The 24412-nt window shown below is 41.0% G+C and overlaps 1 protein-coding gene across 3 annotated transcripts in view; it reads right to left on the reverse strand.

The window, feature by feature from the left end:
- PRKCZ (protein kinase C zeta) overlaps positions 1 to 24412 on the reverse strand; it is a 52736-nt gene that overhangs the window by 25982 nt on the left and 2342 nt on the right. The window contains exons 3-6 of one of the 3 annotated variants that reach the window (XM_026715683.2): positions 22331 to 22560; positions 20206 to 20327; positions 18969 to 19058; positions 17970 to 18020 (exon numbers count right to left, since the gene is read on the reverse strand). In XM_026715683.2, the coding sequence (XP_026571468.1) occupies positions 17970 to 18020; positions 18969 to 19058; positions 20206 to 20327; positions 22331 to 22416 (349 nt within the window). In that variant the 5' untranslated portion in view covers positions 22417 to 22560. Of the gene's footprint in view, positions 1 to 12221; positions 12302 to 12630; positions 12724 to 17969; positions 18021 to 18968; positions 19059 to 20205; positions 20328 to 22330; positions 22561 to 24412 lie in introns of those variants that run through there. The other 2 variants (XM_087915015.1, XM_087915014.1) reach the window with 2 other exon arrangements.

Here is a 24412-nt window from a genome sequence, read left to right on the forward strand (position 1 = left end):
GTTTGTTTGATGCTTATGGGTTTCTCCGAGATAGTTCCATAATATCTGGAACAAAAGAAATATGGAGTGCATCATGGCTGGATCAAGTATAGCTTTCCTATGTTCCGTTATGTTCCGGTTAGATAATTTGATTACTTCTACAAACCTTTTAGATATTCTATCTGTAAGGAACCTGTTCTCAGGTGTTCTCACCTGCTCTTCAATATGCTTTGTTTAGAAATAATTTGATAGCATGTGGTTGCTAATGTTTTCCGATACCTCATTCCCATAACCAACTATTCAATACCGTGTTCTATTTAATGATCTTCAGCAGCCTTAATTCTTTAAAAGCAAGTTTCTCTGGGATAACCATTCGCTATTTATTTACACAGTCCAGAAATGAACCTGTTGATCATTGCAAGCGGAAAAGAAAATTAAATTCATTTCAGTCTCGAAACAGCAAGAAAGATTTGAACAAGTTATAAAAGGAGATTCTGGAATCTGACTTTGAAATTTGAAACTTAGTCCCACGAGCTCTCCAGAACTGGGAGTGTACGTTGTAATGCTAGTTACTGCAAATGAAGCTGATTTTGTCACTAAAGGGATGTAACTTAAGAGTATAGGTAGTTAACCGCATAGGAAAGCATAAGATTGTGGACTGGAATGCTCCATTGTAGGTGATACCTACAGCAGCCATATTGGCTTTATCGGTCTTTGTAAATGAGCTTCCCAGACAGGGGCAGATGTTCTGAATTAAAGGGTTAAAAGAAAGGGGAGATTAATCCATTGACAGGCATGTCTGTGGTAAAAGGTCACCAGTGAAAGGAAATACAGGTAGTTCTCGACTTACGACCTAATGGAGCCTATCCATTACAGTGGCAAAGCGGGTCACCCATTTGGCTGATCTAACTTTAAAGCCCCTTTTTTTTATTTGCGGTGGTCATAAAATGAATGCTGTGGTCAGTAAGCAAAGCCACTGCTTGCTGCAGGGCATGTTTGCTTGAAAACTAGAAGTGAAAGCCTGTTTTGGGAGGGGAACGTCCACAGCTATGTTACTGCGGGACATTGCAAACGGCTGTGGGGAAGGGGGCATTGGAATTTTGGAATGAAAGGGGGGGCCCATCATAACTTCCAACAGTTGCCAAGCAACGTAAAAGGCAAGCTACAAGACTCCACGACCAATAAAAAGAAAAGAGTGGGTTTTATGAGGAGACTGTCACAAAACATATGCAGTTATGCTCAAAATCGAGACCAAAACAAGCTTACCACTGAGTTTTAGATCAAAGATCTGACTCAGGCTCGATAGATCTCACCCCTCCTACAATTAAGTCTTCCACTCTAAAATACCTGCTGAGTCATAACTCCACATGGAAGGTTGGCTCCAAACAGTAGCCTTTAGTCTTCAAAGCGAGCTGAAAAAAATGTGGAGCTAAAATGAAATTTAAGGAAGTAAGTAAGTAAGTAAGTAAGTAAGTAAGTAAGTAAGTAAGTAAGGAAGGAAGGAAGGAAGGAAGGAAGGAAGGAAGGAAGGAAGGAAAACCAGTACTAATAGCCCTGTTAACTTGAATAGACTGTACACAAATACATCCAAACCTTTGCACTGGGGAAACATCAGGGAAACATCTGAGAAGTGAACAAGAAGAAAGCCTCAAGTCAAACTACAAGCCTTGGTGATAGTGCAGAAGGAGAGCTGGGTTAGTCGATGGTCAGAAAGTGGCCCTTTTCCAACGCCTACATTTTATTCAAAGGCTGTTTGTGAGCTGCAGCTCCGTTCATCAGATGCAAAGAGTGGCTAACCCGGTATTTTTGAAGCTTGCTGTCTGGGGGATTCTGGGAGTTGAAGCCCACAAGTCTTAAAATGGCCACGGTTGAGAAACCTTGGGCTACACGGATGCAGGATCTGTCCTGGGATGACAGCACAAGAGTTTCCAGCTTCACTTCTGGTTGCCACCACAAGCTGCAGGTGCAAACCAGGAATCAGCCGTAAAAAGGCTCCACTTTAAGAACTAATCAATTGCTCTTTAGTCCTCCCATTGTCAATCTATCGCTGGTTAATTGCTGGGTTCAGGCAACATCCCAGACCAGTGGCAATCTGTTAACGTTGCTACCAAGTAGAAGGGTTTTCCTGCCACGAAACCCGGAGACGTTTCCTAACCGCCTTCTAAAAATGGGACATTGGCTGATCAAACGTTCTCCTGCTGGCTGTGAATTTATCAACCTGCAGGGAATTCCCATGCGTTACGTAAGGCCTTGTCTTCCAGCACTGCTTACGCTTATTCCCTTACAGCAGGAAGAGAGACCTTATCTTTCTGCAGAGAAGGCAGACAGCTGATGGTAACGTTCCGGAAACAAAAGATCGCAGGGATCGCATAGGTAGGCAAACATGGCCCGCAACTCTTTTAAGGCAGCCGCATCTTTTCTTGGAGTCAGCCCATGAAGAACTTGGGAGATATTTTTGTCGTTAAGCATGGGAAAAGACTCATAAGTCACTCTTTTCAGTGCTGTGGTAACTTCAAACTTTCACTAATTAATGGTTGTATCTGTATTTCCTACTTCAACCTTGAAATCATACATTAAGGAGAAGGGGATGCTTATCTGTGCTGGGAGTGTTTTATGAAACAGCTATTTTAACAGGCATTGAAAAAAAGTTGAGGTTAGCTGTCCAGAATTATAACAGTGGAGTTCAACAACTAAATAACTTCTTCTCATGGTCAATAAAACATTGGGCAAGACAGCTTTGAATGGGCCGTAAGACATTAAGAATCAGACGCTATCAATTCTTAACCTTCTTGTTAAATGCTTGACAATTGTCACTGCTTATCAGTATGCCAACCTGCAAGATTTAAAAAAAAAAAAAACCCAGACAAGCTAATGCATCTTCCCACAAGCAGTTTACTGCTTAAACAACATCACAGGCAACAGAGAACAAATTAGAAAAGAGGCACCTAGAAAGCTTCAAAACCACTTTGAGGGAAAGACACCGTTGTTAAAATATTTTAATTTAGTTCTTTCTCCTTCTAGCAAAACGACACCATAAAAAGACGCTTAACTTCTCTTGATGGAATTGTATTTTTCAGTAAACAAAATTGGTTTATTCTTTGGAGAACCAGGAAAGAAGTCGACTGAATGGGGATCTGGGGCACGTTTTCTCTCGAGTAAGCCAAAACTAATAAACGTTACTCCTATCACCAAAAGACAGAAATTGCTAAAAGCTGTTCATTAACATGTCGTTTCCAGGCTAAGTAAAAACCAGCCCAGCCATGGCAGGAAATCCTGCTGTCGGATTTCTGTAAGGAAAAATAACGGCAAGGCAAGGCATAAACTTAGCATCTCATCAAACCTTTCTTTTACTCATTTCTGGAGTTAGCAGAAATGGCTAAATTGACTGCTTTCGTTAAAGAACACCATTTCATTTCTCTCTGGAAACCATTTTGGGATTTTGTGCTTGAGCTGAGGGGGAAAAATGAAACTTTGATTTGGGGTTTTGCTGATTAGATAAGATTTGTTTTTACAGAAACACCTAGTATACAGCTGCAGTGATTCTCTCAACAACTGTGGCAAGAACGGTTGTAAAATGAGTCAAAATTCATTTAACAAATGACTCACTTAGCAATGGAAATTTTGAGATCAATTGTTGTCGTAAGTTGAGGATTACTTATAAAGAAAAGGCGGGGGGGGGGACTTTTTCTTAATTTGCTTTCAAATCTTTCAAGAAAACATTCCAGAAGTCTTCATGTTGCATCATAACATAAATGAAGCAATCAGTAAAACAGTAAAATAAATATCCAATCTTAAAAGAATTCAAATGCCTACAAAAATAAAGTTAAAATTGATACCAGAGAGGTATCCCCCAGACTCTTAAGCATCCATCTGAAATTTCAACAGGGTCTCAAAAGTACCTTTTTTCTGTGTCCATGTTGGAGGCATCTGAAGTTCTACCAAACAAATATCTCGATCTTCAGAAGGACCAGCCATCACTACAGGCTAGAATGTTCTCAGGGGCCCAAGTATCACCAGCTACTGAATATAAACAGTTCCAAGGAGAAATATCTCTCAATTTTATGTATTACCCGAATTGAGAGATAGTATTTATGCAAGACTAATCTTATGCTTTTCACCCATCGATGTTTCTTTCTTTCTTTTTTGCTTTTTTGGAGGGCCTTATGCAACTGATTCTCCCGGGACCGCTTTGAAGCCGCTGTTTCATAATTCACTATTTTATTTCTGTTTACTTCTTGACATTTTCCTGCTGTTTTCTCTCATTATCCTTCATATTTCAAAACCTGAATGCACATAATAACTGGAAGTGCCATGAGCAAGTTCTGAAAATAAAGGAGATGCAAACAAAAATAATAATAATAATTGTACAGGCAGTCCTCGACATATGCTCAGAGGTGAGCCCAACTTGTCTGTTGCTAAGCGAGACATTTCAGTGAGTTTTGCCCCATTCCACCATTTTTCTTGCTACAATCATTAAGTGAATTGCTGCCATTGTTAAGTGAATCTGGCTTTCACACTGACTTTGATTATCAGAAGGTCGCAAAAGGAGATCACGTGACCCCAGGACACTGCAACCGTCGTAAGAATGAACCAAATTTTAACCATGTAACCATGGTGATGCTGCAACAGTCATAACGGCCGTAAGTCTCTTTTATCAGTGCCGTTGTAGCCTTGATCACTGAACAGATGGTTTTAAATAGAGGACTACCTGTATTACAATCCTAATCTTTCCAGGATTTCATCCAAGGACTTGGTTATATTGTGACATTCCCGCTGAAGAAACTTCTTAGATAACTTCAAATATTCTCAGGGTTCGGTTTTATTATCATCGCTTGACTTGGTTATAAAAAGCTGGTTATAAAAGTAAGTTCAGTCAGATACAATTCCCATACTTTGCAACATGGCCAACAGATCAAAAGTTAATTCTAAGTACAGAGCATTTAACTGCCAACGCAAGGAAAAGGCGACCAGCGTTTTCTAGATTGGAGGCAATCCACGAAATGTTTCATCTCCAACAGCACCGGGATAACATCGTCAATTAATTTTTTTTTAAGAAGTATCCTTTTCGCTCAATTACTGTGAATTGCTGAGCAGTGAAGAATATAATGTTACAGTTGTGTCTTTTGCATATGATATGCTGCCTTAGAAAGAGTCAGAGACTTTGAAGTGCTATAAAGCTCAAACATCCATCTGGGAGTCCACTCAAACCTGATGTCTGCCAGACCACTAACTGAAAATTCCCTTGAAGAGTATTGGAATTTATAAGCTAAATATAAGCCGTAAATGTTATTGAAACTATAACAGACGCTCACAAACCACGCAGTATTTGTAGAACGTATGCCAGCCGCGCTTCCGGTTCCAATAACTACAATCTGCAAATCAATAAACTCTTACATTTGTGTGAACTCTCAGCATTAAAATATTGACCAGAATAGCTTTGGGGAATCTGAAATGATATTCAGATAGACGAAGATCGGAGCTTCTTTCAAGTAGGTTTCCAAAATTGTAAGGCTGACAGGTCTAGGGATCTCCACGGTGGATGACAATTTCTTTCTAAAGACATCTGGAAAACAGGGGCACAGCTAAATTTTGCAGCCAGTTAGAGGTGAACGTTTCAAGTCCATCTCCCGCCGCGCTCTCATGTGATGGGATGAGGTGTCAATGCATGGGAAGGCGCATAGTGCCTACCACACCATCTGAGCTGCTCCAAACTGCTCATGAAGGCCCTGTTCTCTTGACAGCGCCGGAAGTAATACACAGCCGCAAATAGGTATTTTGTTCTTCCTCTCAGGCTGGACAATGTCTTGGCTTGGCCCAGAAGGCAGGGATGAAAGTTGAAATCGTAAGTGGAAAATTATGCTTGGGTATCAGTCAAGAACCTTTGTTAAAAGGCCAAAATCCAAATGGTGCCAGACACAAGGAAATGCAACAGAATCCCATCCTTCCAGAAAAGCATTGGACAAGGAACGTGCTTAACTTCCAACATGGTTGCTTCGCCTTCAAAGTCATAAAATATTTCTATGGTCCTTTTAGAGTTGCCAACAGAAAGGGAGGGAGGGGGAAGGGGTTTGCTTGGAAACCAAAGCTGCATTCCATAAATGTTTTCAAAGATAGTAACTAGGTGACTGAAGTTTCTGCCGTGCAAAATTCTAACTGAAGAACATGATTGATGACTCTGGGCTATGGATGTGTCCCGTTGGAGAATATGAATTATGATACACCCAGAGGGGTGGGGGAAAACCAGGGTCAAGGATGACAATGAATGATGTGTCTCAGAGTCAGCTGCACGCAGGCAGTGCCGGACATGTTAACTCCCAATAAATCCTTTTAAAGTTTTGGAAGTTTGGCTCAAGACTCAATTGGGGTAACTGCCAGAATCCTGACACAAAGAAGTGATTAGCTAGAGATACAGTACTTTCTTCTCCACCTTCTTCAATGACCATCATTGCCCATTTCTTACATTTACATCCCTCTCTCTCTCCTACGCTGATCGAGGAACAAGAACCGCAGATGTTGATGATAGAAATGAATTCTAACATTCTTTACAGTGGCTTCTAAAGTGATGGTGATGTACAAAGGGCACCGGAGAGTCAATGCTTTATTATCCAGGAAGGAAATATTAAAGACAATTCAGAGCTGCAAGGAATTAATCACGTGCCTTTAACAGAGTCACATCTGGTCTTCTTAGACGGATGGATCTCTCTATTACTAATCGTCAGGTTGGCCATTCTGATTCTCTGCAGTTCTTCTACAGGTGGTCCTTGCCTTACAAGAGTTCGTTTAGTGACCATCCGAAGTTACAACTGCACTGGAAAAAGTAGCATATGGCTGCTTTTCACGTCTACACCCGTTGCCGCATCCCCATGGTCATGTGATCAAAATCCAGATGCTTGGCAATTGGTTCTTATTTATGATGGTCATAGTGTCCCGGGAGTCATCTATGGGGAAGCCAGATTCACTTAACAGCCGTGTTACTAACTTAACATCTGCAGGGATCCACTCAACAACTGTATCAAGGAAGGTCGTATAATGGGGGCAAAGCTCACGTAACAACCGTCTCGCTTAGCCATAAAAATTTGGAGCTCAATTGCAGTCATAAGCTGAGGATTACAAGTATTGTCCTGAAGGCCACCATGTTCACTGATCGAAGCGCAAATTTTGACACCCAAAGCGACAGGCTTTATAGACAGGTTGCTTGGTATTTCCCAACATAGCTCTTAGTTCAATGTATGCACTGTATCTTGGTTGATAAGTTAGCATTCTTATCTACGGTTTCACATGGCATTCTTGATATAACTGCAGATTACAATTGGCCCCACCTCAAGACACAGCCCAGTAGAATATACATGGATGTCAAATTTGCTCTTGTCATATGACACGCAATTTTGGCCTTTAATAGAGCACTCCACAACAAATGGACTTTGTAATGCATATGTTGGCTAACAAATTTCAATATTAAATTAGAAGTACTTTTGGGAGTTTTCAGAAACTCCGCGAGGATGAGTCAGTCTCTCCACATTCACATCCTCAGTCTCAACCAAATAAGTTAACCACCCCGGTTGGAGCCTTAGGTAAACAGCAGGAAAAATTGTCACTTGTTTTCACTGGAAAAAAAATTGACATGGTGAATTAAAAGACTTCCTAGTAAGAACTGAACTAATAAAGGCTACTTTATTACCATGGCTGTTAACCTGAAGTCCCAAGCATGGTTATTTTTAACAGACTTCTCAGTTTACAGGGGTAATGAAAATACTTTTTTTTTCCTTATTCAAAATCAGGGCTCTCCAAACTTGGCAACTTTTAAGACTTGTGGACTTCAACTCCCAGAATTCCTCAGCCAGCACTGGCAGGGGAATTCTGGGAGTTGAAGTCCACAAGTCTTAGTTGCCGAATTTGGAGATCCCTGTTCAAGACCATGGGAAGGCCTTCTTCACAGACCTTTTTTTTCTCTCACTTGCCAGCTCTAGATTAAGCCAGTGCTGAGACTAAAACCAGCATTTAATCCTACTTAGGAGCAAAACTTTATTTGTGTTCTGTCTGTATATTAAATGGGAATGAATGAAAGTAGATAATAATGTCCAGGAGCGAACAGAAAGGCCTCAAAGCTGTGTGGATATTCCTTAGGAAGGACAGAAAAAGACACAGACATGTTCCAGGCCAAAATGCAGATTTTATCATTTGCATTTCAGTCACTCCGTTCTCCTTTAAGCTTAGCTGCCACAGTTAAATCTCATGATTATTCTAGAATATTGCTAGCTTCACCTGTACGTTTTCATGTTTCTAATCTCTTATCTCCACTTTCTTTCCCTGATTATGTCCTTGAATTAGCTGTTGTGTCTTCTCCTGGCTTTACACCAGAAGTCTGCATTTAGTCACTGTGTAATCTTCTTATCATTCAAGGCCTACCAACTTTCTTCAGCAATTATGAAAAGCTTATTCTATTGGATCTTTTCCTCTTTGAAATTTTAGGACCTTCCCACCCTCTCCGTTTAGATTTCCTGCCTGTTATCTCTTTCTTAGCTTCCCAGTTTCTCTCTCGCATAAGCTATGGATGATGAATCTGTTTCTTATGGGGACCTGATATTCTGACTGCGTGTTTTAGAGGTCAAATCTTTCACACCTATTTTATTTTCTGTGTGTTTTAACACAATCAGGTTGTGTTCCATAATCTGCAAGCAGTTGCTGGATTGCATTTTTCCACTGTATATTTTCTTTTTCTATATTAGATACCTGCAGATGTCCACGGATAGTTTGAAGCAGAAATGAGCAATAAATGAAAAATTGTCTTTTCAAAATTCTATTATTTCCAACATTATTGCATTTGTCCAATGCACGCCTTCATTTCAATCACAAATTAGTAGTGTACTCTTGATGTTGCAATTTCCACCTCTTTCGATTTGCTATACAATTCCTGATACTACATCTATAGTATGTATCAATGATGTTGAATGTATATCCATCGCTTCAGTTTAATAGATATGATCCTCTGATTACTGGGCAATGACTTCTTAACGTTGCTGTCTTAACGTTCCTTTCTATGGCCTAAAAGTCTTGAATCATGTAATCATCTAATTTAAAGTGACTTATGTCTGTCGCTCCCTGTCTGCTTATCCAAATATATTCAATTTAATATCCTTTATTTCCACTTCCAAGTTCTAGTACTCTTTCATGCTCACAATTACCCACACTTTTACATCCTATCACAACAGTTGCCTTTGTTTTAATACATATGTTAACAGCCACACCTAACTGCACAATTCTTGTTTGCTCATCTCAAGAGACAATTAACCTCATGCAGGAAAGCCTGTTGAATGGCCAAGTTCCTTCTTCTTGGGGTAACAAAAGACCAAGATATTATCCCAAAGTAATAACTCTTAATCTCTTACATCAACAGAGCTGCAGCCATGCTGTGCACCTTACTTGTTACATCAACCACCTGGATTAGATGCTGACTCCTGGGACACTTTCGAAAGAAGCAACAATTAGAGACAGGCGGGTTTAAAGGCCACACTTTTGAACAATAGGTATTTCACATCTATTTTTTCCAATTCAGTGAAGCTCAGATCTCCCCCCGTTGCCTTTGATTCTCCTGGCAATCTTCCAAAACTCCCCAAACCATGTAAGTTGAAGTAAAATCAGGTTTGCTCTTTTGACTACGAAAGCAACCTTGAGATTCCCGTTTTGTTCCTGATTCTTCTGCACGTAAAGGAAAAATGTACTTTTTTTTTTTTTAACTTAGGAGCAGATTCAGCATAACTGCCATCCGAACTAACGGGCAGGCCAGCCAGTTGTGATCCAATTTGACAAAAGAGCATTCAAGAAACAATAGCAACATAAACACAAGAGGGCTGTATAATCTTTAACGGAGCTGGCTTGGAAGCTCGGATGGGGACACAAGCGTCACCCACACAACGCAACACGGATGTCATAATCCTGTTTACTTAACCCTCATTCAAAAGATGGAGGATTTCGGACGCCTATGTGGATTGCCATTCATAGGGATCTCAATGACCTGCTCCGTCAGTGAAAAGTGGAGATGAAATTTCCTAAGGAAACCAATTCCTCCACAGCAAAGTTGACCCTAGAAGCCTGGCACTCTTGACAAATCAGCCATCAACAGACACATAGACATCAACAACATCTATAGACTATGCAAAAGAGACAATCAAACAGCCCAGAAGAGGAGAAAAAAAAGACTCCAGCAATTCTCTACCGGTAATCAGAACGCCGATCAGCATATATTAACTCCAAGGTTAACTTCAGACCAACAATTAAGCAAGCAATACCCCAATCAAGGAACTGCCAAAGAGCCATCACTAAACAGACCAATCAAAGAATCTCAACCTCCCCTACCACACAGACAGACAAGCCATCAGAATATAAACTGAGAACAAACCCCATTCCATACTAGCACTGATGATGTTACCTAGTTGGGTAATGAAACATCTGCAAGAAAAGCTCAGAGAGCACCAAAGACCCCTCAAAGTTGATCATAGTTAGCACAACTCATTTCACTCTAACCAGGCTTGGAAACCATTCCCATGCTGATTGAAGTTAAAATATTTACAAATCAGAAGAAGTTATTTACACCTTGGGCCTTAAGAGGCAGAGCTAACATGCTTGGAATTAGAAAAAAAGAAAACAATTACACAGCCTCCACGCCTAATTATATGTGGTGGTGATTATACAAACCACACCCCAATGCTAGAAATAACCCTGCAGCCTCCGTATCATTGCTCCAAGTCCAAAGTGTAAAAAAAGATGTGCCCTCTTGAGAATTCAGGGCCAACAAGAGCCCTTTCAAGAACCAACCATGCACATTCCGGAGTCCAAAAAGGTTGGGCTCGAATGGTGCTATTTTCCCCCCACTTCTTTATAAACAGCAAAATCATACTCAGATCGTATAAATGTAATTAATAAATAAATAAAGATCATTTCTAAAAGCCCTTAAGGTTTCAAAAGCAGATTTCCTTAGGGAAGAAATCCACGTTGTTTGGGGAGGGGAGGGCGGGGAAAGAAAGAAAGAAAGAAAGAAAGAAAGAAAGAAAGAAAGAAAGAAAGAAAGAAAGAAAGAAAGAAAGAAAGAAAGAAAGAAAGAAAGAATGACAGTTTTTTTCCCCGCTGTTGCCCCAAACATAAATGCTTCCAACTAGGTAACCACAAACATCGGATGGAAATGATCCTATTAAAGGCCTGCGTTTTCTCTTCCAAAATACAGAGTCTGTTTCAATGACGGGGAAAGCAGACTTGGAATTGGAAGCCCTGAATAGCTGCAAATACAGGCCGGCAAATTTATTTATATTTTCAGAAAGGCGCCGCTTCAATTTCCCTCACCGCCCTCCCCCCACACACACACAAACCGATCCCCACACTTTGCTTTCCTAGTTGTAGTACAAAAGGTTTACTCTCTGCAAGCAAAGCTGCTATCACCAGAGTTGCCTCATCATCTCTCACACTCCTTCTCTTCGTTCACGTGCTCGGAATAACCTAAGCATGGCTGCTAATACGGCAACAATTGAAGGGGAAAGCTGTGAGTCACACAGTGTTTACAGGCCAGGAACGGAGAGACAATTCACGTACTGGACCATACTATTACTTTCTTCCTTGAGATAACAATGCGTAGCATTCTCTGTAAGATACAACCGATGGTCCCTTGGGAAAATAATGTCTAAGCACCAGAAAACCACGCAAGGAGTTACGATTTCCTTTGCACTCCAAGCAATCTGGCAAAAGGGACACACAGATTGTCAGCGGAGACTAATATCAAACATTAAACCTGTATCGGACAAAGCAAGTCAGACGCGAAAATAAAATAAACAGGCCCAAGACTCCAATTAGATGCCCCCCCAATCACATCCAAGGAACCCTCTCTCTAAAAAGGGCATGAATAAGAAAAGCCCTGGTACACAGCAACAACAATAACAGCAACCAAAAGCATCTTCTCTTCAGTTTCTAGGCTGGGGAGAAAATAAAATAAAATAAAGGGAATAAAAAGCCGGATTAAAAAATGACCAGGGGTGAGCCCCGGCTCTCCTGCACAAAATCCAATTTGCCCATTCAACGGATCGATGTCGCCTGATGTAGCAATGCAGTACCATCCTATTCTCCTGGACGCTGGCGGGGGAAACGTGCCCGGCTCTTTCCCGAGGCGGCTTCGGAAAATATGTCAGAAATCCAAACAGAGGGCGACCATCCCCTCCCCTCCTCGCCATAAAGCAGGCCGCGGACGCAGGCGGACGTACCGTCAGGTTTCTTGGGGTACATCTCCTTCATCGGTCCCGACGAGCAGCATCCCTCCGCAGACGCCTCTGTCTGGTCTCTCCCCCTCCCTTCCCCCCTCCCCAAAGCCCGTCACCTGGCGAGAGCACGTCTTTTCCAGGGCAAACCCTCCCTGCCTTTCTCAGAGCGGTCTCAGCCACATCCCAAGAGCGGCGGCGGCGGCGAGAGATCCCTGCGGGTTGCAACCACGGCGATGGGCAAGGTGGACTGGCCCACCCCAACACATGCCCGGTGCTGCCGCCGCCGCCGCCGCTGCTACAATCCCTCGCCCTGCGTGCCCAGACCGACTGCATCGCCCTAACAATTGCAGTAAAAAGACAGGAAATTGAAAGGGGGGGGGGGTGGGGGGGGGGGGTTGGAAGCTTTACTCACTGGGTTTTAGTCCTTTCCTTCCTCCGCATGTAATTTGTTATGCTTTATAATGCAGTAAAGGATGATGCCAGACTCTGCTTGCCAGCTAATTCATTGCTGCTGCTGCTTGGTTGCTGCAAGAAAGCCCCCCCGCCCCCCCGCCACTCAAACAAACAAACAAACCAAAAAAAAAAGGAATAAGGGTGGAGGGGGCGAAAGAAGCCAAAATATTAAGCGCCAATATTTAATGGAAGGCTGGTTATCCTGGTCTTTCACATCTCTGCCTCATGTATCCAGGCACGGGTTGGACTGGCCCCCTTGGGAGGCTCTTGCTGGCAGACGAGGCACAAACTAAAACGCGGCATGGATGCTGGGGAGGTGAGAAAGGAGAGAAAAAAAGCAGCCCTTGACTCGGTTTCCCCCAAATGTTACGGAGGGAAGGGTACGTTGGCAAGGGTCCTGGAAGAGGGGGAGAGAGGGGGAGAGAGGGAGGGAGGGAAGGAGGAGAACTGATCGGGTTCTAAGAAGACCAGGTTATAGAGCCAGCTGAGGATGGAATCTGGAAGCAAGACTGTTTAAGGAGCAATTTTTATTCCCTCTCTAATGCCCAGAAGGGAAAGCATCACCAGGGGTGTTTGCCGTAAAATAAATTTTTTTTAAAAAAACCCAGATAAAATACTGCATGTACTTTAAACGCCGTGGGATGGCAGGTTTCCAGGCGTTCAGCCTAACTCCCGTGGCTCTTAGGCCCCCTAAAGAGATTGGGATTTTGGATTGGATTTTGATTGCAGAATCAAGCAACCACCCCCAGGAAGGGCCTCCCCCCCCCCTTGCAAAAAAACCAGGCGGTGTAATTCCTCCCCTGCGCCCTTATCGCCATCCACTCCGATGAATGAAGGGAACTTGTGCACCACAAAATTCTGGGGGAGGGAGAAGCTCCTTTTCCCACTTGTGAAGACAAACAGGAAGTGGAGGGGAGGGAATAGAGGGAGGATTCCCAGGGAGGGGTTTCGTTGTTGTTGTTGGGGGTGTGCGGGCACGCGTGTGTGTGTGTGTGTGTGTGTGTGTGAACGAGCAACTGGGAAGTCTGCTTTGCTTGAAAATGACACTGCTGCAAATGTACAGGTAGTCCCCGGCTTATGGCGGTTCGTTTAGAGACGGCACTCAAAACGGGCTTGTGACTGTTCTTCACACTTATGACCATGGACTACACTGTATTGCCCAAGGGCACAAAGAAAGCCCCCACCCCCCAAACAAGAATAAAACGCCCTTTTTAAGAGTTTCAGAAGGACAAGGCAATTCGTAAAGTTTTGAGACACGGCGGCACAGAAAAAAGTGACTTATGGCTGTTTTTCACACACTTACGACCATCGCAGCATGGTCACGTGATCAAAATTCAGGCGCTTGGCTGAAATGATTTGCATTTATGACGGCTGCAGGGTCACGTGATTTCTCCTTTTGCGACCTTCTGACAAGCAAAGTCAACGGGGAAGCTTAAGATTCACTTAACAACTGTGGGACGGAGCAGTGATTCGCTGAACAACGGTGGCAAGAAAAATGGGGCACGGCACAAGTTCACTCAACCTCTGCCTCACTTAACAACAGAAATCTTGGGGTGAATTGTGGTCATACCTATACTCAAAAAAGAGTTGTGTCATTTGCCACGCAGTCCTATCGAAAGAAAATCCCTACTGAGAATTTTAAAAAAATAATCACACGAGGAAATGATGTGAATTCAAATAGTCTGCAATACATTTTGGAGGAAGTGATCCCTTAAAAAAATGGCAACCCACAAAAGAGTGTTTACTTCACACAGCAGTAAATGTAAGTATTGTGTAACAGCCTAATACAAACAAAATCTCCTTTCATGATAAAGAGAGGAGGGACAATTAACCACATACTGTCTGTTCGATTCATTCCAGAATGTCCATATTTTCGTGCCATTGTAGAAAATTAGCATGTACTAAGTAACAGATTGCTAATTTAAGTGGCAGCCTATTTTGAGGGAAACGGTAGAATTGAAATTTCTCGCTCCGGTCTCCCAAAATAATTTCCAGGCAGAGAAATTTAAATATGGCTCACACTGTAAACAACCAGACAGGAGGAATGAGTGAGAATTTTAGGATCAATTAAAACAAGCTTTACCCGAGTTATTTTTAGTGGGAATTATAGCAGAACGATGGAGCACAAACTATTCTATAGACAGATACACAGGGCATACAGAAGGAAATTATTTGGAGGTTTAAAAGCCTCTAATGGTGACATAAATGGAAACAAACTGATTTACACACAACTGCTGCAGATATTAGCTGCTAATAGTCGGAAATTAATGCCATTAATTAACGTTGATTCCTGAGTACAGACACCTTTTTCGGAATCAGAGGAAGATGAAATACACGGTATTAATTTAGTGCATCTCCAATACATTTATCAACTTGTCTTCTCTACAGCAGTCAAGTATTTCATGTGTAATTCAGGCTGACCACTGAAACAGCAGGGGAGCATGCTCCCTACACATATCAGTGAAGAATTAGGTCAAGCGAGTTACACTAATCTATACAAATCCATAATTTATAATGGGACTGTCAAATCAAGCGACTTTGTGAGATAATGCCATGGAGATATCTTTAATAAGTGTAGCTGATCGTTGTGGCCACAGGTTCAGCTCTAGGGACAGGTGGGTCAACTCTTTACAGATCTGATTCTTTTCCCCAGCACCACCATTGTGCCACAATCCCTCACCATTCTGTGGCAAGACACGCATCCAACTGGTAGCACCACAGCTACAACAGGCTGACTGGATGTTTAAAAAACCAGATCTCCTCAAAATCAAGCCACTTCCTTTGGATCACTGCACCGTTGTTTTTTTTTTTTTGCTAAATTAAAGGGCACCCCAAAGGTTATTTAGGCCTGCTCTGTAGTGGTGGAGAACCTTGCTCTACCTGGAAATGAATCTTTTAAACTACCGATACGCTGAAGTTAGGCCAAAAGCTGCGGCTAGTGTGATTACAGTGGTTCAAGTCTCACAAGAGTTGGTTTAGTAGTGACCGTTTACAACAGCACTGAAACAGCGAATTGCAACCGTTTTTCACAGTTACAACTTGGTGTCCGCTTTGGAAACGGCTGCCACATAGCCTGAGAAAGTGGGAGAGGGGTGATTCCGGCCGAGTAGTTCCAAGTAGACAAAACAAAATTCTTTTCTTAGTTCAAGGTTGTTAAGCGTGACGCAGCAAAGAAAAAGGAACTTACACTGGGGCGGATTAGTCCATGTGATATGATGATGGGAGAAAAGGGAGATGGATTGTAGTTTGGGACATTGTGGGAAATCGGGGAAACTTCTAGTTTCGAGATTCCACAGGTGGGCCAGGTGCTATTCTAATGAAGGTTACTTTTGAGATTATGCTCATCTCGGAGTTACTGATTGGGATGGAGGTTTGCTGGAACGCTGACACTTTGCAGCATCCCCACAGTCACGTGATCTCAATTCAGACGCTTGGCAACTGACTCGTATTTACGACGGTGGCCGTGTCCCGGGGTCACGCAATCCCTTTTTAAGGATGTTCTAGCAAACGAAGTCAATGGGGGAAGCCAGATTTGCTTAACAACCGTGGTGAAAAAGATCGTGAAATAGGGCAAAACTGGTCTCACTTAGTAACAGGAATGTTAATTGGGGTCGCTTAAGTTGAAGACTATCTGTATTTGTGCGAAAAAGCTGAATTTTGTTGGGCTTTGACCCCCACAGTGGAAACAATGGCTTGTAACAAACCACAAAACTGTAGCGGCCAGTGTTTTAAATCAATGTAGCTCTTGGATGTAGAGAGGCATGTTTTACATTTAGCTGCTGGGGTTGTTTCCTTCCATTTATTTCTGAGCTGAGCACAAAAACATTTCTCCAGCTACCATCACCAATACTGTAAAGATTCAAAGTATATGGCATGTTCTGCAAGGACAAAGCTGTAAAAGCCATTTATTATTATATAACCCTTTCAATAAAGACCTACTGAGGCAAGGATCTCTCCGCTATGCGTCTCTTGCAAAATATGGACCTTAGGGGTTTATCTTACAAACGGTCACAAGACAAGGACCTGTTAAAAGACAAAAATCACACCAAGATGGCCTAAGATAGCTTGGCTCTGTAGGAGTGCACCTCCATTTTGGGGGGGGGGGGCACATGGCACATGCTTATAGAGAAAACCATAATAGTTTTACCATATAAAGTTGCAAATTTCTCATTTCAGAGGGCTAAATCAAGATAATTTGAATGTAGCATCAAAGCAGTCAGACAATGGAGGTAGACCTCAACCCAATCAAGGTTCATGCAATGGTGGGTCTCAGTTTCAACCCAAATTGGACACCTAGTTCAGAGGTCTCCAGACTTAGCAACTGTAAGATTTGTGGACTTCAACTCCCAGAATTCCTCACACAGCCATGCTGGCTGGAGATTTCTGGGAGTTGAAGTCCACAAGTCTTCAAGTCACCATGGTTGGAGATCGCTGACCTAGCTCAATGCAATATTAGCAATGGTCCAAGTGAAGAGACCTATCCACCACACGGCAACTGCTATTAGAGCCCTACACGAGCGATAATGATTTAGGCGTATTTAAGTATTTAAAATGGGGCAAAATTCAGTTAACAACTCTCACTTGCAGCAGAGATTTGGGATTCAGTTGTGGTTATAGGTCGAGTACTGCCTGTACACAGATCAACATCACATCTATGTACAAAGGGATATGGTTTACTGATCACGCAGTTGCAACCAACATCTTTATTTTTCTGGCCCTTCCCAGAGATGCCACCGTGTACCCAATTTTCTGCTTCTAATTACATCAGGAGCAAAAGACTCTGAAATGAGCAACTGCCTGTTTGCCTTTCCACATTTGAGACTGTTTGTATTCTTCGCCACTGAGATAAATCCAGTTGGGAAAATAAGGCCTCCAAATAAAGAGGAAGGCATTCTGTTAATACTGATTTAGAATAAGAATGTGCAGTTCTTTAGAGCAAAAAATAAATAAAATAGAACTTCAGAGAATGCAGACACAATAATGCACCTCTCTGAAGTTTTTCCTGGAATTTTGCTATCTTGGTATAAAGCAGCCCTACATACACCCCAGGGTGAAATAAAAAATGCTGCTTGAAAGAAATGTAGACAATTGCGACATGGATTGCCTTGGGGTAATTTGAATAAAACAACACACTATTTAAATAGTATTTACCTGCGAGAAAATTTCTGCCCAGCAAAGCATCACAACTACATTGGCGTTTTTCCTTTGCAGGCCAGAAAGGTTTTGAAAGAAAATCAAAAGAGGACGGGATGCGCCAAAATGTTTTTAAAAACCCCGAATTCTGTGCCCAATACTTACGATCTTCTCCAGGACACCGCATGCCGGGTTTTTCTGGAATGCTTGGGAAGACTGCATCAAAACATAAAATACGCAGCATAAATATATATTTCCCGCAGAGGGGTCTTTCCTAGCTAACTCAGTCTTTTGACTAAACGGCGAGCGACAGGCTACTTCCTTAATCACAAAAGTGAGACTCTAAAAATAGGAGAATTCTTTGCAGACACCTATTACTGAAAGGAAAGTCAGGCTCAGGGTGCACTAAAGCAACATGCACAAAAGGAGTTATTGGCGGTGAAAACAGTCCTTGTAAAGAGGAAAAGATGAGCAAGGAGTATTCTCATACAAGAAGCATAAATTCAAATCAGAACAATACACTTAAGAAGCTGCAGAAGATAAATTCCTATGATTTTGGGTGAGGGTGGTTGTTGTTTTTTTGGAACAAACAGCTTGTAATTATAACTGCATCTCATTTATTTTATCATTTAAGACACTTATACACCAGTTCTGCTTGATCAAAGTGTTACATGGCTCCTAAGATCAAAACACAAAGTTGTTAGACAAGAAAATTGCAATGAAACACGCCAGTGACAATTAACAAGCATTTTAACGGCCGTAAAAGAGTGACTTGGTTAAAATAGGCAAGAGACTCCTATGGTAAAGGCCCTCCCCGCAAAGTGACCATCTTCACCAAGTAAGTCCTGAAAGAGGCATTAATAGCAAGAAAGGTCTTCTTAGGAAAATGTTCCAGAGCTGGAACAGAGAAAAGAAATTTCACCAGTGGCTTGGGTATCAAAGAGACAACAAAGCACATCTTCTGGTTATTTGTTGCGGTAGGTAGACAGGATTGTGTTGTAAGTGTAAAATGGGTAAGATCAGATCTTGTTGTTCAGCACCAATCCAAAGGTGCATTTTGAGTTTGTTTGAGAAAGAAGACAGAAGGAAAGAGCCAAAGCAGGATTTCTGATCTGAGGAGACACAGTTTAAAACGATAGCTAAACTACGAGTCTCGAAACTTGCCATGAATAATAAGCCCTTCGTCTCTGTACCGACAATACAAACGGAAGGCTTCTTCTAGTTCCATCTGAGACGAAATGGTACAGGGATCACCTATTTAAAAAAGAAAGAACGTCATTTATGGAAGCAATCCGTGCATGCAACTCTCCAATTAAAAAAAGTCTTTTCCCCCCCACCCCCTTATTTTCAAACAGTGCAATTTGGAGATCGCGGGAATTCACATTTCAGAAGAGTGGAGAAGGAACACTTAGTGGTTGAAAAAGAATTGTTCTGGGACCCTGAGACCCTTCCCTTCATAAACGTTGAGTGTAACTCCATCTCATAGCTGTTACACGTTGGAAGGTCTGTGGGGAAATGATAGCCTGTATTTCATCCTGGCATAAAAACAAAACACTGAAAATCAGGATAGCAGAATAGAGCTGGCTATTCATTCCCTCAGTCACAATTTTTCCCTCTAATTAGCAGAGCAAACATTTAAAAGGATGGCAATCATTCTGCGGGATCGTTTAGTGTGTTATTATATCTTCTTTACTTGGAAAACACCCTTTTCCTAAAGCAAATTATCAACAGACGATTGATGGAATTTAATGTCACTTATTCAGAGAGAAGCACAAAGTGAGGTCCCCAAGGAATAGTGTGAAACAACTGAAGACAGAAACCACCAGAATTTGAATATATCAGTCCTTCTATATTATTGTCTTTGCTGACTGAAGAACAAGCTAACCATGGTTTAAGCAAACAACATAACAATTATGAATTTTACTCAACCCACCATAATGGAGCCTGACTATTATGGTCATATATTATGAAAGTTGTAAATCTGGTCAGTATCGCAGGTGTTTTTTGGTGGCAACAATTAAGCAAATGCTCTAAAGTTTAAGCAAACCCATTGTTTGTTATACCACCGTTTAACTAGAAAACCAAAGCTAACTTTCAATTTTCAGCAAAACCATCGTAAAATTCAGTCAACTCATGAGGCAAGGTTTAAAGGGAAATTGTGTCTAGTCTGAACATCTGAGGCTATTAATTCAAAATAAAGTGAGATGTGGTATGGCCTTAACGTCTTCAGTTTTATTTCTCTAATCTGAAGCAGCCGATCGAGTGACAGTTTGAAAGAGCTTTTGAAATAAAAAGTTATCCATTTAATATCTCCTTTTCAGCCCAGATAATTAACTGCGCCATAAAGTGCTTTAGGGAAAAATGTTTTCCAAAACCACAGTTACAAAAAGCCTGAAAATACCTTCATTATCAATCCACTTCAGGGTAATTGGTTGCTCCTGGGATAAATTGCACATTTCTCTCACTTCATCACAAAGTTCATCATAGTTCATTGAGGCACCCAGGTTGGTGATGAGGATGTCCCTGAAAGAGATAAATTCACAAATTAAGTAAATACATGCTTAAAACGCTTGGTGTTTGTAAAAAGGCAGATACAGCTCAGTCAAGATCCTTGTCAACTTCCTACTTCAAGAAATTGTAAATACGTTTTGAAACTATGCAACATCTGTGCACAGGCAAATAAATATAAGTAAATGAAAATGAGATTTCAAAAAGGAACGATCCCGCAGAATGTAATTGGGTAGCTCTACTGAATGAATGCACTGAATGCAAGGAAAGACGTTAGGGATACATGCATTTTCCTAATGCCATTACAGCTAGTCCTCGACTTACAACAGTTCATTTAGTGACCGTTCAAAGTTACAACAGCACTGAAAGAAGGAACTTATGACTGGTTTTCACACTTATAATCCAGCATCCCCAAGGTCACTTGGTTAAAATTTGGATGCTTGGCAACCGATTCATATTTATGACGGTTGAAGTGTCCTGGGGTCATGTGATCACTTTTTGGGATATTCTGACAAGCAAAATCAGTGGGAAAGCCTGATTCATTTAACAACCGTGTTAGTAATTTAACAACTGTAGTGATTTACTGAACAAATGTGGCAAGAAAGGTTGTAAAATAGGCCCCCAGGCCAAGATCTTTAGGCTCTTGTGAATGAATTATATTTTAGATGTCTACTGGATATCTCAGAAAGTGTTGGTAACATTTATCATTATGTCTCAAAGATAAATTATGAGCCACGTTTGCCCTAATTTCTGCTTTTTACTGATAAGTAAAAATATCGAATGTTTTACAGTCGAGTAACTGAATTTCTGGTGGAAAAAAAGCACCATCCTTATTTTCAGGTGCAAATAATAAAATGGAAAATTCCGTTCCCATTTTGGGTTAAGATAGCATCAACTGGGTATATGGAAACATTCAGTTTGTATATAATAAATCAAGAATAACCAAACATAACTAAGCAACTACAATAAAGTAATTAAAAAAAAACTAGTATTAAATGGCAGCAAGCTAGATCCTGTGAAAAAAAAGAGAGGTGGACACTTCTCAACGTACGGGAGTGAAGAACGGTTAAGGAAGATTTGAAATGTTGCAGAAGACTTCATACTCAGGAGAACTGTCCTTTATTCCAAATATCAGCATGAAGTATAGTCCTGGGAGAATTCAATTAAAATACATTCCTCAACGGACTTCCTTCCTGAAGGAAGATTATGTTACTGCAACCTGTATTTTAGCCATTCAGGATGAACACTTGTACAACTTTAAGTCATATATTTGTCACACCCAAAATATATAAAGTATCCACCTTTTAAGCATTCAAGGACGCACATTAGCAAACATGAATAGTACAATTTCCTCATGCTCGCAAGACTTCACTTTAGTCACACTATCAAAGGTGTTCTGTTCCAGAAATAGACATCGTAAATAATTTAACACCCTTCCCGAATAATTCTTGACACTAATTTTGTTATCTTGATGTTGACGCCTCCACAATGTGTGACACGTCAGATCGTATGAAAATAGAAGTCCTTTGTGTAGTGGCAACCTTGGGTAAAATTATTTATACCACGCTTTACGTGGGATCAATAAACCCAGATGGAGTAATTAAACAATTCTACACTGCATCAATTTAAAAGCCCTTCCCACTGAAGGTGATGGGAAACAGAACATGTGGGGCTGGGTAAGGTTTTTCACCAAATCCATGTTACGATATGTGAAAATAAAAGAAAGTCTGACATAAAGCTAAGAGTTGTTTTTTTTTTTCCAAGCATGCCTTATATAATGTTATACCCAGACATTTGTACAAGAAACTTCATTTAGATTTGCTCACTGGTTGGGTTGTGTGAAGCTGATATGATTAGCATAAGTGCAAGAACTGGTTGCAAGTCCCTTTTTCCCCCCAGCGCTGTTATAACTCCCAAAAGTCTTTAAATGAATGGTTGCAAGGCGAGAACTACCTGTATGGCTTGAACGAAATGAGTGAAGAAGAATGCAGTGCGTGAAACACCTTAATGTAACTTACCCATTGTAATGAGTTTTTACTCTAATGAAGTCTTTCTTTGTGTTCATCTTTGATCCCATCCTGCTGGGCATGACACCATGCAACATTCAAATGAGGAAACGATGTCCTTGTTTTATTGTTGCGTCTTCCAAATCATTCAAAGAATGATGGGTGGTTGCAATAGATGAACAGACAACATTTTTATGCTTCTTCCCAGTAAAAATGTCATTAGACTGCATGCACACAAAAGTCTATACACAAAAACAACAACGAAGAAAACAAATGAATGGAAAATATAATACTGAATCAAACCTAAAAAGGCCATGCAAAGTCGAACAAATCAACAATGTAATTGATGTTCTTTTTCTTGCCACAATAAAGTTTTATACTGTTGCTTAAGGTTACCGCTTGGGGGGAAAAACAACTTTGTAACTTTAAGCATAATTGCATTTAAATTGTATACATTCTAGAATAGAAGTTGCACCTGCTAAAGCAAAGCAGGTAACATTTTGGCCACTAATGTTAGTTATCCCTGCTTGAAAAACTAAATCATTTTTAGCAAACAAATTTGCTGGCTTGATTCCAAACTCCTTCCTTTCCAAGCACTTAAAACTACAAAATGTATGATATAATCTGATCAAAATGAAATTTTCTAATCACCAGTAAGGTTTGACTCAAGGAAGTCTTAAAAATAGGAAAAATTTACATTTTTATCTTAATCACAGCCTTGAGGTATAGAATGAATTGTAGCGTCCTTACATTTAGTTAGAGAAGTTAGAAAGCAAATACCTTTAATGAAAAAATTAGCATTTCCACAGGCCCAACTCTCAGAACTTTTACGAAACTTGTCAAATTCACAAATTGTGTCTTAAATTTTGTGAATATTTAAGTATTGTACATTATATTTTATGGGCAAATGCAACTCTAAAACTTTTGTGTTCTGGAGTGTGGCTACCTGTCACTAAATTATGTGAAACTCTCTTCATTTCACACACAAAGAAAAGAATCAGGTCAGTTTTCCAAGAAATTATCTCTATATAACTCTCCTCCTTTAAAAGCATACCGTTCTATTTCTGGATCTGCCAAAGTAGCAATGCAATATATATATTTATTTTTAAGCGTGCAAAGGACTACAGCCTTCCCATTTTCTGCAGACAGCCTCTAACTTCAGCTAGCCTGTAACTCAGAGGTGGGCAACTATGGCCCCTTTATGACTTGTGGACTTCAACTCCCAAAATTCCTGAGCTAGCTCAGGAATTCTGGGAGTTGAAGTCCATAGTTCATAAAAGGGCCATAGTTCCCCACCCCTGCTGTACCTTCTGAGCTACCAGACAGGCTTGCATTCCTCACATACCACCAATGCCCTCTTCACATTATAATTTAAGAGAAGGCAACACACACCCTTCACCTTCTACTCACAGGACCTCACCCACTTACCACACATGCTCACCTTCTTAAAAAGACTTCCTGTTCCTTCCCTATCAAGTTTACCTCCTGGCTCAATATCCCATTACTATAATTTAGCCCAATTATATTTAATTGAAATTCTTGCATCTTCTTTTTTATTACCCTGGCACCAATTCCTTTGTTTATTTAGTTGTAATGCTCATGGAGGGACAAAAACTTCTCCTCTCTTGCACAAAAGCCCTTTATACTGTATTAAATAATAATAGTATCAGCTCACCCTTTTTTACCCTTTGATCAAACCACCTTTGATTCATGCAATAGGCGTGTTTGTGCCACACACATAACCAGCCACAAAAGCAGAATCTCAGACTGAAGTCCACATTCAGCCAGGGAAGTCAACTGTTACTGTGGGAGAAAATGGCAGGAAGGACCATCATCAAAGCCAAAGATAGGATACAAATCAAATAATACCTCAAATTTTCTTTCCTTCTATGCCTTCCCAGCAAAATAGACTTCATACATCTTTTCCACTGACATTGTCAATCCCTTACATAATAGGGAGGGGTCTATCTTACCTCCACCAGGTAAGAAGCAATGATAACACACTATTTGCAGAACAGTGATGATACAACTCTCCTCTCTCAGGTCTATCCATTGACATTTTACGTGTGTGTGTGTGTGTACGTGTGTGTGTGT

The sequence above is a fragment of the Pseudonaja textilis genome, chromosome 18 (assembly GCF_049901715.1).
Source record: "Pseudonaja textilis isolate UNSWEBS1 chromosome 18, rPseTex1.2, whole genome shotgun sequence".
NCBI lineage: Eukaryota > Metazoa > Chordata > Lepidosauria > Squamata > Elapidae > Pseudonaja > Pseudonaja textilis.